At 51.3% G+C, this 16,263-nt stretch overlaps 2 protein-coding genes across 7 annotated transcripts; both read left to right on the top strand.

The window, feature by feature from the left end:
- Nucleotides 1-2,285: 2,285 nt before the first annotated feature.
- LOC308112041 (fibrinogen C domain-containing protein 1-like) lies at nucleotides 2,286-8,270 on the top strand. 2 transcript variants are annotated; one of them, XM_080467244.1, is made up of 9 exons: nucleotides 2,286-2,356; nucleotides 3,538-3,616; nucleotides 4,906-5,021; nucleotides 5,102-5,462; nucleotides 6,580-6,712; nucleotides 6,815-6,951; nucleotides 7,047-7,143; nucleotides 7,253-7,432; nucleotides 7,508-8,270. In XM_080467244.1, the coding sequence occupies exons 2-9, from the start codon at nucleotides 3,539-3,541 to the stop codon at nucleotides 7,768-7,770; spliced, it is 1,365 nt and encodes a 454-aa protein (XP_080323370.1). In that variant the 5' UTR covers nucleotides 2,286-2,356; nucleotide 3,538; the 3' UTR covers nucleotides 7,771-8,270. The 2 variants fall into 2 exon arrangements, with proteins under 2 accessions (XP_080323370.1, XP_080323371.1); XM_080467245.1 differs by having other exon boundaries at nucleotides 2,353-3,411.
- A 237-nt stretch (nucleotides 8,271-8,507) lies between these two features.
- On the top strand, nucleotides 8,508-15,667 carry phf19 (PHD finger protein 19). Of its 5 annotated transcripts, none has more exons than XM_080467231.1 (14): nucleotides 8,508-8,741; nucleotides 9,237-9,399; nucleotides 9,732-9,813; nucleotides 9,892-10,005; nucleotides 10,130-10,224; nucleotides 10,305-10,453; nucleotides 10,735-10,830; nucleotides 11,975-12,164; nucleotides 12,274-12,341; nucleotides 12,445-12,585; nucleotides 13,320-13,377; nucleotides 13,472-13,557; nucleotides 14,541-14,624; nucleotides 14,712-15,667. In XM_080467231.1, the coding sequence occupies exons 2-14, from the start codon at nucleotides 9,238-9,240 to the stop codon at nucleotides 15,037-15,039; spliced, it is 1,653 nt and encodes a 550-aa protein (XP_080323357.1). In that variant the 5' UTR covers nucleotides 8,508-8,741; nucleotide 9,237; the 3' UTR covers nucleotides 15,040-15,667. The 5 variants fall into 5 exon arrangements, with proteins under 5 accessions (XP_080323357.1, XP_080323358.1, XP_080323360.1 ...); XM_080467232.1 differs by having other exon boundaries at nucleotides 13,323-13,377; nucleotides 14,712-15,661; XM_080467234.1 differs by having other exon boundaries at nucleotides 14,715-15,660.
- The last annotated feature ends 596 nt before the right edge of the window (nucleotides 15,668-16,263 follow it).

Consider the following 16,263-nt stretch of genomic DNA (forward strand, 5'->3'; position numbering starts at 1 on the left):
ACACACACAGTAACACACACAGTAACACACACACACATAGTAACACACAGTAACACACACACACAGTAACACACACACAGTAACACACACACAGTAACACACACACACAGTAACACACACAGTAACACACACAGTAACACACACACACACATAGTAACACACAGTAACACACACACACACACAGTAACACACACACACAGTAACACATACAGTAACACACACACACACACACACACACAGTAACACACACACACACACAGTAACACACACACACACACAGTAACACACACACATACAGTAACACACACACACACACACAGTAACACACACAGTAACACACACACAGTAACACACATACACAGTAACACACACAGTAACACACACACACAGTAACACACACAGTAACACACACACACACATAGTAACACACACACACACACAGTAACACACACAGTAACACACACAGTAACACACACACACACAGTAACACACACACACACAGTAACACATACAGTAACACACACACACACACAGTAACACACACACACACACAGTAACACACACAGTAACACACACAGTAACACACACACACACACACACAGTAACACACACATACAGTAACACACACACACACACACAGTAACACACACAGTAACACACAGTAACACACACACACACACAGTAACACACACAGTAACACACACAGTAACACACACACACACAGTAACACATACATAACACACACACACACACACACACAGTAACACACACAGTAACACACACAGTAACACACACACACACACACACATGGACCTTTGACCTTGATAACTTTAGAATTTCAGTTAAAATCCCTGAACTTGACCTTTGACCCTGAAGGTCACCTCCAGTCTCACCTGGTTCTGCTGCAGAGAGAAGCTGCAGCCATCATCCTGCACCTCTTTGTCTTATTGCGCCTCCTTCTGAATTTCCTCCTCCTGTGGCTCCTCCACCTCCTCCTGCTCCTGCTGCTGTGGCTCCTCCACCTCCTCCTCCACCACCTCCTCCTGCTGCTGTGGCTCCTTCACCTCCTCCTGCTCCTGCTCCTGCTGCTGTGGCTCCTTCACCTCCTCCTGCTCCTGCTGCTGTTGCTCTTTCACCTCCTCCTGCTGCTGTTGCTCTTTCACCTCCTCCTGCTGCTGTGGCTCCTTCACCTCCTCCTGCTCCTGCTGCTGTGGCTCTTTCACCTCCTCCTGCTGCTGTGGCTCCTTCACCTCCTCCTGCTCCTGCTGCTGTTGCTCTTTCACCTCCTCCTGCTGCTGTGGCTCCTTCACCTCCTCCTGCTGCTGTTGCTCTTTCACCTCCTCCTGCTGCTGTGGCTCCTTCACCTCCTCCTGCTCCTGCTGCTGTTGCTCTTTCACCTCCTCCTGCTGCTGTGGCTCCTTCACCTCCCCGGTTTGTCTTCAAACTTTTTGAGGGAAAAATTCAAACCAGGTTATTCTTTTTATCCTGTCAGAATAAAAGTGAAGTGGAAGTGAATCCTGAGTGTGTGTCAGAATAAAAGCTTCTGACTCCTTCAGTCTAACAACACTCAGCCACCACCTTCTTTCACTCTGAAAAGCTCTGTCACACTTCCTCTGCTGCTGCTGGTGAACTTTAATGTGACATCACTTCCTGTTGCTCACATCTGTTTGTAGTTATCGGACCGTTTCCATGGCAACACACCAAACTCCAGTCGGGAAAGACACAACTCAACTACACAATTCATCAACACTATAAATGTGTGTGTGTGTGTGTGTGTGTGTGTGTGTGTGTGTGTGTGTGTGTGTGTGTGTGTAATAGTAATGTTATCTAATGTAGAAGACTTACACACACACACACACACACACACACACACACACACACACACACACACACACACACACACACACACACACACACACACACACAACATTTCAAGTTTACATTCATACAGACGGAGCTCCTCCTCCTCCCAACGTGTCTCTTCACACCCAAACAATCGTCAATATACCTACAATCACCTCAGTATAGTCTGTTTCTAAACACACACACACACACACACACACACACACACACACACACACACACACACACTCTGACGTCTGGTCCCTGCTGCAACAGCCTGGAATCAATAAATCTGAGATAATCTGATCAGATTATCGCCTCTCTCTCTTTCAGTGTGTCACTGTAATTCAGTGTCTCTCGCCCTGAGGGAGCAGATGCTCTCTCTCTCTCTCTCTCTCTCTCTCTCTCTCTCTCTCTCTCTCTCTCTCTCTCTCTCTCTCTCCATGGTGAAGTCACAGCGTCCAGCAGAAAGCAGGAGATTGGATCCAGGTGCTGCAGGTGGAAACTGACACAGGTGAGCGAAGGTTTCTAGATGTTTGAAGGTTCCTCTGGTTCTGTCTGGTTCCTCTGGTTCTGTCTGGTTTCTCATGTTCTGTCTGGTTCCTCTGGTTCTGTCTGGTTTCTCTGGTTCTGTCTGGTTTCTCATGTTCTGTCTGGTTCCTCTAGTTCTGTCTGGTTCATCAGGTTCCTCTGGTTCTGTCTGGTTCTGTCTGGTTTCTCAGGTTCTGTCTGGTTCTGTCTGGTTCCTCTGGTTCTGTCTGGTTCATCAGGTTCCTCTGGTTCTGTTTGGTTCCTCTGGTTCTGTAGACAGAACCTGCAGGTCTGAATGATGACAGATGGACTCAGCGTGGATTAAACACGAACAAAGAAATGTGTGTTGGAGACGTTGGTTCTTCTGTAAAATGATGTGAAGCTTGAATGTCGCTGCTTCAGAACCCTCTACCAGAACCCTGCTTCAGAACCCTGCTCCAGAACAATCCACCAGGACCCTGGTCCAGAACCCTCCAACAGAACCGTGTTCCAGAATCCTTCTGCAGAACTAGCAGAGCAGCCCAGCAGCCTGATGGACAACGAGCTCTAAACATTCACACTGGGAGAACATTCTAGTGGACAGACCACCAAGCTGGACTGTTATTACGGTGACTGTCAAAATAAAAGAACCAAGTCCAGGAGAATCTGGACTGGGAGTCCTGACACCACAGAGGAAACTTTGTTCTGATTGGCTCTACTGAGCATGTGCAGAACTACTAGTTACTACGGTGACCAGGACCAGATCCAGGACAAGATCCAGGACCAGGACTAGTACCCGTACCAGGACTAAGACCAGCACCAAGACCAAGACCAGGACCAGGACCAGGACCAGGACTATGACCAGCACCAAGACCAAGACCAGGACCAGGACCAGGACTATGACCAGGACCAGGACCAGGATCAATGACGGAGTCGGAGCGTTTGTATAAAGTTGTCTTCAGCGGCTTTGGGCTCCTTCGTCCTTTTAGAGTTTTAACGTTGTGGTGTGAACGGACCCTGGGAGTTTGTGGTGACCTTTGACCTTGGGAGGATCTCCAGGTGAGTCCAGGTCATGAGAGCTGGGGGTCATGGGGTTTCTCTGGGTCTGGACAGTGTTCTGGTTCAGCAGGACCGAGGACAACCTTCGTCTGAGTCTCTTCCTGAACGACGGACTTTGTGTTGCAGGATGACGCTGAACGACCGCTGGACCATCATGAACAACAGCAGCTCAGAGCTGGACGGCAAAACTCCCCCCCGCCACCAGGTGAGCCGCGAGCTCTGCTAGCTGCTAGTTCTGCTAGCTGCTAGCTCTTCTAGCTGATAGTTCTGCTAGTTTTGCTAGCTGCTCGCTCTTGATAGCTGCTAGCCCTGATAGCTGCTAGCCCTGATAGCTGTTAGCGTCAACAGGCTGCGTTAGCTGGATACTCCACTAGCACTGCTAGCTGTTCGCTGTGTGTCAAGCAGAGCTCAGGTAATTTGTGTTAATCTGGAGTTAATCTGTCAGACAGGAGTGTGTTAATCTGCAGCAGCTGCCGGCCGCCCTGATCTGCTCAGAGCTGCGGATTAAACACGAAGGATTTAGTCTCCGACGTCGTCACGTCTGGTTCTGAGAAGCAGAAAACAACGAACGAACGCAAAACTTTAGTTGTATTTTTGATCCGTTTGCTTTGAGCCACTGAGAACGTAATTTTAAAAAAATGTTCCGCCTCCGTCTCGTTGTAGACGACGGAAACTATCCGACTCCGTTGTTACTCCTGGTCCTAGTCCTGGTCCTGGACCTGGTCCTAGTCCTGGACCTGGTCCTGGACCTGGTCCTGGCCACCGTAGTAACCAGTAGTTCTGCACATGCTCAGTAGAGCCAATTAGAACAAAGTTTCCTCTGTAGTGTTAGGACTCCCAGTCCAGATTCTCCTGGACTTGATTCTTTTATTTTGACAGTCACCGTAATAACAATCCAACTTGGTACTTTTATTTTGACAGTCACCACAATAACAATCCAACTTGGTGGTTTTATTTTGACAGTCACCGCAATAACAATCCAACTTGGTACTTTTATTTTGACAGTCACCACAATAACAATCCAACTTGGTGGTTTTATTTTGACAGTCACCGCAATAACAATCCAACTTGGTGGTTTTATTTTGACAGTCACCATAATAACAATCCAACTTGGTGGTTTTATTTTGACAGTCACCACAATAACAATCCAACTTGGTGGTTTTATTTTGACAGTCACCACAATAACAATCCAACTTGGTGGTTTTATTTTGACAGTCACCACAATAACAATCCAACTTGGTCTGTCCACTAGAATGTCCGTGTTCATTACTAGAACTAACAACAGCTCCAACTAGTGGACCAACATGAAAACTACGTTTTCACTGTTTCTGCTGTTGCCGTGGAAACATGAAACTTTAATGAAATGAAAACTCTAAAATGATGCGTTTTCACTTGAAACGTCATTGAAACGAGGCCTAAGAAATCGATTGTGTGTGTGTGTGTGTGTGTGTGTGTGTGTGTGTGTGTGTGTGTGTTGGGGGGGTCTTTTTGCAGAAATGTTGCAACATCCTGTTTTGGACGGGCATCTCGTTGGTTATCATAGCTGCTGTTGTCACGGCAACAGCAGCCATCTTGTACCTGAAGGAGTATCCGTTGCCGTTCACTAGCAGGTAACTCACCAACACTTCGGGCTGTACCTGTCGACCCGCTCACCTGTTTGTGTGTAACTCTGTGGTTGTCATGGTAACAGCAATGGAGTCTCCTCGTCCATGATCTCGACCAATCCCAAAGAGTCCGGCGCCCTGGTGACGGTGTCTCGTGTGGCGGACGGCGAGCCGATCAGCGTCTACCTGGACCCCAACTGTCCCGACTTCAGCGAGGCCTTGGTGCGCTGGGAGGCGCTGCAGAGCTCGCTCCTCCGGGCGCTGTCCAATCACAATGGAGATGACTGGCAGGGGCGGGGCCTGGCCCACAAGGTGGCGGAGGAGTTGAAGGTGCTCTCAGGCCACGCCCATAACCTGAGGCTTGAAGCTGATTCGCTGAAAAGAGGACAAGGCGTTCTGGAGCAGCGACTGGACGGAGTGCAGAGCGAGCAGAGCCGCGTCGCGCAGGTCCGCTTCACGTGAAAACACACCGTTTGCATTTTCATATCACAAAAGTTTCACGTTCCCACAGCAACGTTCTGAAAATGATGTCTGTTTCCACGGCAACAGCAGAAACACTGAAAACAATGTAGTTTTCATGTTGATTGTTTTTGTGCTGGATCCACACACATGAACAATACTTCCCCGTTTCCATGGAGACGGAGTCGGAGCGTTATCAGAAAGTTATGTTTTCCCACCGTTTCCATGGTGATCAGGTGTTTTTGAAAAGTTGTGTTTTCAGTGGCTCCGAGCACAGTTGTCATGGAAACAGACACCAAAACGCTACAGAACTTTAGGCTTTTTCATTTGAAAACGTTGCGGTGTGAATGTGTTGTTCTCCTACAGCGAGTGTTACCTGTTACCTGTGGAGGTGTTGTTCTCCTACAGCGAGTGTTACCTGTTACCTGTGAATGTGTTGTTCTCCTACAGCGAGTGTTACCTGTTACCTGTGGAGGTGTTGTTCTCCTACAGCGAGTGTTACCTGTTACCTGTGCAGGTGTTGTTCTCCTACAGCGAGTGTTACCTGTTACCTGTGAATGAGTTGTTCTCCTACAGCGAGTGTTACCTGTTACCTGTGCAGGTGTTGTTCTCCTACAGCGAGTGTTACCTGTTATCTGTGGAGGTGTTGTTCCCTTACAGCGAGTGTTACCTGTTACCTGTGGAGGTGTTGTTCTCCTACAGCGAGTGTTACCTGTTACCTGTGCAGGTGTTGTTCCCTTACAGCGAGTGTTACCTGTTACCTGTGAATGAGTTGTTCTCCTACAGCGAGTGTTACCTGTTACCTGTGCAGGTGTTGTTCTCCTACAGCGAGTGTTACCTGTTATCTGTGGAGGTGTTGTTCCCTTACAGCGAGTGTTACCTGTTACCTGTGCAGGTGTTGTTCTCCTACAGCGAGTGTTACCTGTTACCTGTGGAGGTGTTGTTCCCTTACAGCGAGTGTTACCTGTTATCTGTGCAGGTGTTGTTCCCTTACAGCGAGTGTTACCTGTTACCTGTGAATGAGTTGTTCTCCTACAGCGAGTGTTACCTGTTACCTGTGCAGGTGTTGTTCTCCTACAGCGAGTGTTACCTGTTATCTGTGCAGGTGTTGTCCGACAATCACTCCGGTGTGCTGAAGCTGGCTGCAGGTTTCAGTGATTCCCTGCTGAGCCTGCAGAGGGAGACAGAGAGTCTGAGGAGGCTGAAGAGCGAGTTGAGCCGTGAAGGCACACACACAGGTACCTCACACACACACACACACACACACACACACACACACACACACACACACACACACACACACCTGCCTGGACTGTGTTGTGATGGTTGTGTCTCTCCAGCTCTCAGACCGAGACACTGCGCCGACATCTTGGCATCTGGTGTTTCTCAGGACGGAGTTTATTCTGTGTTTCCAACTCACGACCCCGATGGCTTCATGGTTTACTGTGACATGAGCACCGATGGAGGAGGCTGGACGGTAACACACACACACACACACACACACACACACACACACACACACACACACACACACACACACACACACACACCAACACGCTTCCTGTCCTGCAGGTGGTCCAGAAGAGGGAGGACGGTTCTGTGAACTTCTTCAGGGGTTGGGACGCCTACCGGGACGGCTTTGGGACGTCAACCGGAGAACATTGGCTCGGTATGAATCCAGTTTAACTTGGACGACCTACAGGTCTGATCCTCACAGAGACCGGACCAGGTCCAGGTCCAGGTCTAGGTCCAGGTCCAACTCTCTCTCTGTCTCTCAGGTCTTCAGAGGATCTTCTCTCTGACTCGGACCGGCGGGGTCGAGTTACGTATCGACATGGCCGACTTTGATAACGCAACCGCTTTTGCTCATTATTCTGATTTCTCGGTCGGTCGCGACTCGGTGAACCCGGAGGAGGACGGGTACCCGCTGAGTGTGGACGGGTACTCCGGCACCGCAGGTACCAAGCAGCGCTAGCACACTCACCAAAGTACCATCTGGTTCTCCAGTCCGAGCAGTTCTGTGTCTCCGGCAGGCGACTCCTTCCTCAAACACTCCGGGATGCGGTTCACGACCAAAGACCGAGACCACGACCAGTCGGAGAACAACTGCGCGGCGTACTACCAGGGCGCCTGGTGGTACCGCAACTGCCACACCTCCAACCTGAATGGACAGTACCTCCGCGGAGGCCACGCCTCCTATGCCGATGGGGTGGAGTGGTCCAGCTGGACCGGCTGGCAGTACTCGCTCCGCTTCACAGAGATGAAGGTACGGCCAAGGACCACACCCCGGTCCTGATCCAGCTCCAGACCCTGGACCTGCATCAATCAGTCCGGTAGCTGACACTGGTATCGGCCCGGTACCGCACACTGGTATCGGTCCGGTACCTCACTCTGGTATCGGTCCGGTACCTGACACTGGTATCGGTCCGGTACCTGCCTCTGGTATCGGTCCGGTAGCTGACACTGATATCGGTCCGATACCTCACTCTGGTATCGGTCCGGTACCTCACTCTGGTATCGGTCCGGTACCTGCCTCTGGTATCGGTCCGGTAGCTGACACTGGTATCGGTCCGGTACCTGACTCTGGTATCGGTCCGGTACCTGACTCTGTGATGTCATCCTGCAGCAGCCGGAGATAACCCAGACCTTTTATAAAATGTAAAGGCCGTTTGTCTGTTTCTTATCTGTGTTGTTTGCTGGTGGTGCTTTGTTCTTATCAATAAAACTATCATTGATCACTGATTGGTGATTATAGAGCTGAAGGTTTGAAAAATAAAGAGTTTTGTTTGAAGCCTCTGTGTGTGATCTGCTCTGTGACGTCATTACAGGACCTGGATTAAACTAAAATCAGTTTCAACTGATCTTCACTGAGCCGACATATTGAACTTGAAAAGGTTTTCAAACATTTTAATCTTGAATTAAGGATGTTTAACTAATCTAACATTAAAGTGTTGTATCAAATATTTAAAACGGATTTACCAGCTGTGGTTTAAAACATGTTTAATGGTAAATATGTTTGAAATAGCAACACGACTGTGTTGTCCATGAATGGCCCACGTGTTGCTGCGTGATGACGCCACTGACTGCGTGATGACGTCTCTTCGTGAGTCCAAAAACCTCGGACCGTGATTCGCGGGAAAAGTAAAAAAATGGCGACCGTGGAGGTTTGAAGTTTAGCGCCAAGAGAGCGAGAGAGCGAGCGACACACACACACACCCACCCACCGTGTGGACCGGGACTCAGAAGACACTGTCCGGGTCAGAGGAGGTAAGAAGTCACTGTTGATCTTTAGTTTTACCGTCAGGCGGGTTCCGGCTCCGCCAAACAGCGGCTTCATACCGGGGTTTACCGCCACCACACCCCGGGACACACCGCGGCTGACCCGCGGGGCTCCGGTTCCCCGGGGTTTGGCCGCGGGGCTCCGGTTCCCCGGGGTTTGGCCGCGGGGCTCCGGTTCCCCGGGGTTTGGACGCGGGGCTCCGGTTCCCCGGGGTTTGGACCATGTGGGGTCCGGCTGCGTGTCACTGGTTAACCTCCTGTCACTTAACGGTATGATGGAGAGGTGCACTGCGCATGCTCAAAGGTACAACCTCCAGAGATGACTTAGAGCCAGCGCCTGTCTGTCTCACTACACCTGTCAGTCTTACTGTCTGACTGTGTCTCCGCATCTGTCTCACTGTATGTCTGTCTCACTGTCTGACTGACTGAACACCCATCTGTCTCATTTTGCACCCACCACTCTGTCCACCTGTCTGTCTGCAGGATGTTTGAGGACCCGATTGAAGCCTTCTGCGGTCTGGAGCCTCAGGTGTCTCTGGGGGGCGGAGCATGTCTGACGGAAGAGGCGGAGTCCAATCTCAGTGTGGGACAGTTTGTCCTCTGTCATTGGTCAGATGGACTCTACTACCTGGGCAAGATACAGAGGGTGAGACCTGTAACCATGGCAACAGTGTCAATAATGGCTGTGATTGGTCCATGTCCCTCTCTCTGCTGTGATTGGTCCATGTCTCTCTCTCTGCTGTGATTGGTCCGTGTCCCTCTCTCTGCTGTGATTGGTCCATGTCCCTCTCTCTGCTGTGTCTGGTCCATGTCCCTCTCTCTGCTGTGATTGGTCCATGTCCCTCTCTCTGCTGTGTCTGGTCCATGTCCCTCTCTCTGCTGTGATTGGTCCATGTCCCTCTCTCTGCTGTGATTGGTTCATGTCCCTCTCTGCTGTGACTGATCCATGTCTCTCTCTCTGCTGTGATTGGTGGACAGGTGAGCCTCCCCAGGCAGAGCTGCTTCGTCACATTCGAGGACAACTCCAAGTTCTGGGTCCTCTGGAAGGACATCCAGCATGGTGAGAGACAGACGGGTGGAGGGTGAGACGGGCGGGAGGAATCTGTCAGTGATCGCTTTCTGTCCAATCCTCTTCCAGCTGGTGTTCCGGGGGAGGAGCCTCGTTGTTCTGTGTGCAGGGAGGTGGAACCAAGTGATGTCAGCCAATCAGATCAAAGCAATCAGATCCTAATCTGTGGGAAGTGTGGCATCGGTGAGTCTGTAGACCTGGTCCACTGTAGACCTGCTCCATTGTAGATTGGCCCAGTCCACTGCTGTAGCTCTCTCTCTCTCTGTCTCTCTCTCTCTCTGTCTCTCTCTCTCTCTCTCTCTCTCAGGGTTCCACCAGCAGTGCCACGTTCCTCCAGTAGAGGGCAGCAGTGATCTCAGTCCCTGGTTCTGCAGACGATGTGTCTTTGCTCTGGCTGTTCGGGTATGACTTGTCTGTCACATACCTGTCTCTCACCTGTGTGTCTGTCTCTTACCTGTCTCTCACCTGTGTGTCTGTCACAGAGGGGCGGAGCCCTGAAGAAGGGCCCGGTGGCCAGGTGTCTGTCTGTGATGAAGCAGGTCCTTCCGTACCACCTGGACTCTCTGGACTGGGACTCTCAGCATCGGACCAACCAGCAGCAGTGTTACTGTTACTGTGGAGGACCTGGAGAGTGAGTCTACCTGGGTCTGTCTACCTGGGTCTGTCTACCTGGGTCTGTCTACCTGGGTCTGTCTACCAGGGTCTGTCTACCAGGGAACTGCACTTTTTGTGCGATAACTGTGTGTGTGTGTGTGTGTGTGTGTGTGTGTGTGTGTGTGTGTGTGTGTGTGTGTGTGTGTGTGTGTGTGTGTGTGTGTGTGTGTGTGTGTGTGTGTGTGTGTGTGTGTGTGTGTGTGTGTGTGTGTGTGTGTGTGTGTGTGTGTGTGTGTGTGTGTGTGTGTGTGTGTGTAGGTGGTTCCTCCGGATGCTCCAGTGCTTCAAGTGTCTCCAGTGGTTCCATCAGGCCTGTACTCAGTGTCTGCAGGAGCCCATGATGCTGGGAGACAGGTCTGCTCCTCCTCTTCTTGACTCCTCCTCTTACTGACTCCTCCTCCTCTTACTGACTCCTCCCCTGACTCCGACTCCTCTTCCTGACTCCTCCCCCGACTCCTCTTCCTGGCGCCTCCTCCTCCTGACTCCTCCTCTTCCTGACCCCTCCACTTCCTGACCCCTCCTCCTCCTGACTCCTCCTCCTGACTCCTCTTCCTGACCCCTCCTCCTCATGACTCCGCTTCCTGACCCATCCTCCTCCTGACCCCTCCTCCTCCTGACCCCTCCTCCTCCTGACTCGTCCTCTCCCTGACTCATCTTCCTGACTCCTCCTCATCTTCCTGACTCCTCCTCCTGACCCCTCCTCCTCCTGACCCCTCCTCCTCCTGACTCCTACTCTTCCTGACTCCTCCTCCTCTTGACTCGTCCTCTCCCTGACTCATCTTCCTGACTCCTCATCTTCCTGACCCCTCCTCCTCCTGACTCCTCCACTTCCTGACCCTTCCTCTTCATGACTCCTCCTCCTGACCCCTCTTCTTCCTGACTCCTCCTCCTCTTGACTCCTCCTCTTCCTGACTCCTCCTCCTGACCCCTCCTTCTCCTGAATCCTCTTCCTGGCGCCTCCTCTTCCTGGCGCCTCCTCCTCCTGACTCCTCCTCTTCCTGACCCCTCCACTTCCTGACTCCTCCTCCTGACCCCTCCTCCTCCTGAGTCCTCCACTTCCTGACCCTTCCTCCTCCTGACCCCTCCTCCTCCTGAGTCCTCCACTTCCTGACCCTTCCTCCTCCTGACTCCTCCTCTTCCTGACCCCTCTTCTTCCTGACTCCTCCTCCTCATGACTCCTCCTCTTCCTGACCCCTCCACTTCCTGACTCCTCCTCCTGACCCCTCCTCCTCCTGAGTCCTCCACTTCCTGACCCTTCCTCCTCCTGACCCCTCCTCCTCCTGACCCCTCTTCTTCCTGACTCCTCCTCCTCATGACTCCTCCTCTTCCTGACCCCTCCACTTCCTGACTCCTCCTCCTGACCCCTCCTCCTCCTGAGTCCTCCACTTCCTGACCCTTCCTCCTCCTGACCCCTCCTCCTCCTGACCCCTCTTCTTCCTGACTCCTCCTCCTCCTGACCCCTCCTCCTCCTGACTCCTCCTCCCCCCGTCCCCTCCAGGTTCTACCTGTTTGCCTGCTCAGTCTGCACTAAAGGTCCAGAGCTGGTGCGCCGCCTGTCCCTGCGCTGGGTGGACCTGGTCCAGCTGGTCCTCTACAACCTGTCCGTCAGCAGCAAGAAGAAGTACTTCGAGCTGGACGAGATCCTGGACTTCATGTCGTCCAACTGGGACCGTCTGCAGCTCGGGAAGGTGAGCAGACCCGACCCACCTGGACCGACTGGACCGGGTCTGAACTGGACTGAAACAGGAACTTTGAGCTGGATCTGGGTTTGAACCGTTTGTTTGTGTGTCTGTCCAGCTGTCCAACACTCCTCCTGCAGATAGAGGGCAGCACCTGCTGGACGCTCTCAACAAGTACAAGAGCAAGTAAGAACCTGTGTCTCTGTCTCGGTCTCGGTCTCGGTCTCTGTAAAAACTTGTGTGTGTGTGTGTGTGTGTGTGTGTGTGTGTGTGTGTGTGTGTGTTTCAGGTTTCTGTGTGGGAAGGAGATCAAAAAGAGGAAGTGTATCTTCCGCCTGAGGACTCGCGTTCCCCCGAACCCGCCGTCCAAACTGTTTCCAGAGCGAGCGCAGCACGACGTGGGGCGGGGACGGAAGACCAGCGTGACCAGGTGAGGACTCGTTTATACTTCGTCTGGAGGCTCCATGTAGCCTCGAACCCGAGCCACAGACCCGAGCCACAGACCCCAGGCGACGTGGACCACGAGGGCTGTAATTGGTTCCACTAGTGACACTATTACCTGGTGGAACAGGAAGTGACGCCGTTATCAGGATAAACAGGAAGTGACACAAGGGGTGGGCAAACAAAATCGTGTGTGTGTGTGTGTGTGTGTGTGTGTGTGTGTGTGTGTGTGTGTGTGTGTGTGTGTGTGTGTGTGTGTGTGTGTGTGTGTGTGTGTGTGTGTGTGTGTGTGTGTGTGTGTGTGTGTGTGTGTGTGTGTGTTAAACTAAGAGCTCTACTCCCGGCACCACAGACCAGACGTCAGTACTCTATCAGCAGTAAAACTTACTAACAATCAAAATTACACAAAGTATTTCCTTCCTGCCTACAATCAACAAGAGAAACAGACTGAAGTTACAGTTACAGTTACACTCCACCACTACACGCGAGCTGGTCGACACGATGAAGGATGGCTCCTCCCCCTCATCCAAGTCCTGCCCCCTGCTGACGTCATCCTTTCTCCATGTACCACTGTACTTCCTTGGTTTGGCCAATCAGGTCGTCGTGTCAGCACAGCCCTATTTACATACCTCACTGACCACACACACACACACACACACACACACACACACACACACACACACACAGAAACGACTGTAGTCATAATAGAGTGTGTGTCTCCAGCAGCTCAGCTGACAGGAGAAGGAGGTCTAAGTGGCTTCTGGAGGACGCCATTCCCACGGTAACTCTTCCTCTGTGGTGTTTGATTGTTCTTCCTCTGTGGTGTTTGATTGTTCTTCCTCTGTGGTGTTTGACAGTCCTTCCTCTGTTTACAGAGCGAGCTCTCCTGCAGTTGGTCCTCCAACCACCACATGGCCAACATCTTCGACTTCACCCTAGACGAACTGCAAAGCCTCAAGAGGTCAGTGAACACATGAACCAACACATGAACCAACACACGAACCAACACATGAACCAACACACGAACCAACACACGAACCAACACACGAACCAACACACGAACCAACACACGAACCAACACACGAACCAACACACGAACCAACACACGAACCAACACACGAACCAACACACGAACCAACACACGAACCAACACACGAACCTTCACACGAACCTTCACATGAACCTACACATGAACCTTCATATGAACCAACACATGAACACATGAACCAACACATGAACCTTCACATGAACACATGAACCAACACACGAACCAACACACGAACCAACACACGAACCAACACACGAACCTTCACATGAACCTACACATGAACCTACACATGAACCAACACATGAACCTTCACATGAACACATGAACCAACACATGAACCTTCACATGAACACATGAACCAACACACGAACCAACACACGAACCAACACACGAACCAACACACGAACCAACACACGAACCTTCACATGAACCTTCACACGAACCTACACATGAACCTTCATATGAACCAACACATGAACCTTCACATGAACACATGAACCAACACATGGACCTTCACATGAACCTACACATGAACCTTCATATGAACCAACACATGAACCAACACATGAACCTTCACATGAACACATGAACCTTCACATGAACCAACACATGAACCTTCACATGAACCAACACATGAACCTTCACATGAACCAACACATGAACCTTCACATGAACACATGAACCTTCACACGAACCTTCACACGAACCTTCACACGAACCTTCACATGAACCTACACATGAACCTTCACATGAACCTACACATGAACCTTCACATGAACACATGAACCAACACATGAACCTTCACATGAACACATGAACCTTCACATGAACCTTCACATGAACACATGAACCAACACATGAACACATGAACCTTCATGTGAATGTTCTTTGTTCAGCAGCTCCAGTCGCTCCGTCAGCACTGATCAGGAATCTACTGATGCCTCCACCTCAGGCTCTGCCACTACCTCCTACCACTTCAGGTGCCTTCCTCCATCTTCATCCTGCATCTTCATCCTCCATCTTCATCCTCCATCCTCCCTCCTCATCCTCTTCTTATGTCTCCTCAGAAGTGTGGGCAGCAGGAAGAGGAAGTTGCCTAGCAACAGTTACAGTCACTGGTCCAATCGCAGTGAGGCGGGGGAGGGGCCTCCTGAAGTCCTGGAGTACCAAGATGGACCAGACCCCGCCTACCCGACCGGAGACCCCGCCCCCCTGCTCGCTGACTCTTCCCAGATCTCGTCTGACTCCTCCCGCCTGCACTCTTCCATCTCCTCCTACTTCGGCGTGGCAGGCCGACTGACCAATGGGGAGCGCTTTCAAGTGCTGGCACGCCGCATCACTCCCCAGGGGGCGGTGCAGTACCTGCTGCAGTGGGAGGGGACAACTCCTTATTAGGAAGGTGGCTGAGACCACTGAAGTGTCTCCATGACGACAGTCGGAGCATTGCTGCAAGTTTCAACCAAAAGTCTTTTTAGTAACAACACAAATACCACAATTCAGTTGGAGCTCACCTGGGACTCACCTGGGACTCACCTGGGACTCACCTGGGACTCACCTGGAGCGTCTGGGTTGTTTGAGTCAAGGTACCAAAGCAGATCCTAGTTTAAGTGTATTTGGCGTAATGACCTGAGATTGCCTGCAGGTGGCGCCTCCTCCTGTTGGCAGAACTACAACTCCCAGCAGGCTTTGCTGTTTCCCTTTCTTCTTGCACTATTGTCTCCTATGCAAAAACCAAGAGCCAATCAGAAGCCACCGTCAATCAATACAAGAGCCAATCGGAAGCCACCGTCAATGAAGACGTTAGCTCAAAGCTAATGCAGCCCATTGATGTGAATCAGGAATGCTAGCCGTCTGTGAGACGTTAAACTCACTCTGTCACTTTAAGCCTGTTGCTATGACGACCACGCTCCTCCCATTGGTCAGTTAGCAATGTGGATCATGTGACCCTGCTTGCTTTTTGCTTCCTGTCAGCTGACCACCCAGCCCTTTCTCTGGATTAAAGACGGTTTGACCTTTAACCTTGTGTGTGTGTGTGGTGATAATCTGTTGATCCAGTTAAAGTGTTAAACAACACGAGGAAAAACAAGCAGAGAAAATATCTGAAGGTTCAGTCAGAGAGAGAGACAGTCAGAGAGACAGTCAGAGAGAGAGACAGTCAGAGAGAGAGAGGGAGACAGTCAGAGAGAGAGACAGTCAGAGAGAGAGAGGGAGACAGTCAGAGAGAGAGACAGTCAGAGAGAGAGACAGTCAGAGAGAGAGAGGGAGACAGTCAGAGAGAGAGACAGTCAGAGAGAGAGAGGGAGACAGTCAGAGAGAGAGACAGTCAGAGAGAGAGACACCCGGAGAGCGCGACAGACAGGTGAGGACACTAAATGATAAACTACAACATGTAAATTCACCAGTTTATGATCACCTGTCTGTCTGTCTCTCCACCTGTCTGTCTGTCTCTTCCTCCATCTGTTTCTCTCTCCCTCCACCTGACTCTCCTGCCACCTGTCTGTCTCTCCCTCTACCGGTCTGTCTCTTACTCTACCTGTCTGTCTCTCCCTCCACCTGTCTGTCTCTCCCTCTACCTGTCTGTCTCTCCCTCTACCGGTCTGTCTCTTCCTCTACCTGTTT

Source organism: Lipophrys pholis, assembly GCF_963383615.2.
Source record: "Lipophrys pholis genome assembly, chromosome: 7".
Lineage (NCBI taxonomy): Eukaryota > Metazoa > Chordata > Actinopteri > Blenniiformes > Blenniidae > Lipophrys > Lipophrys pholis.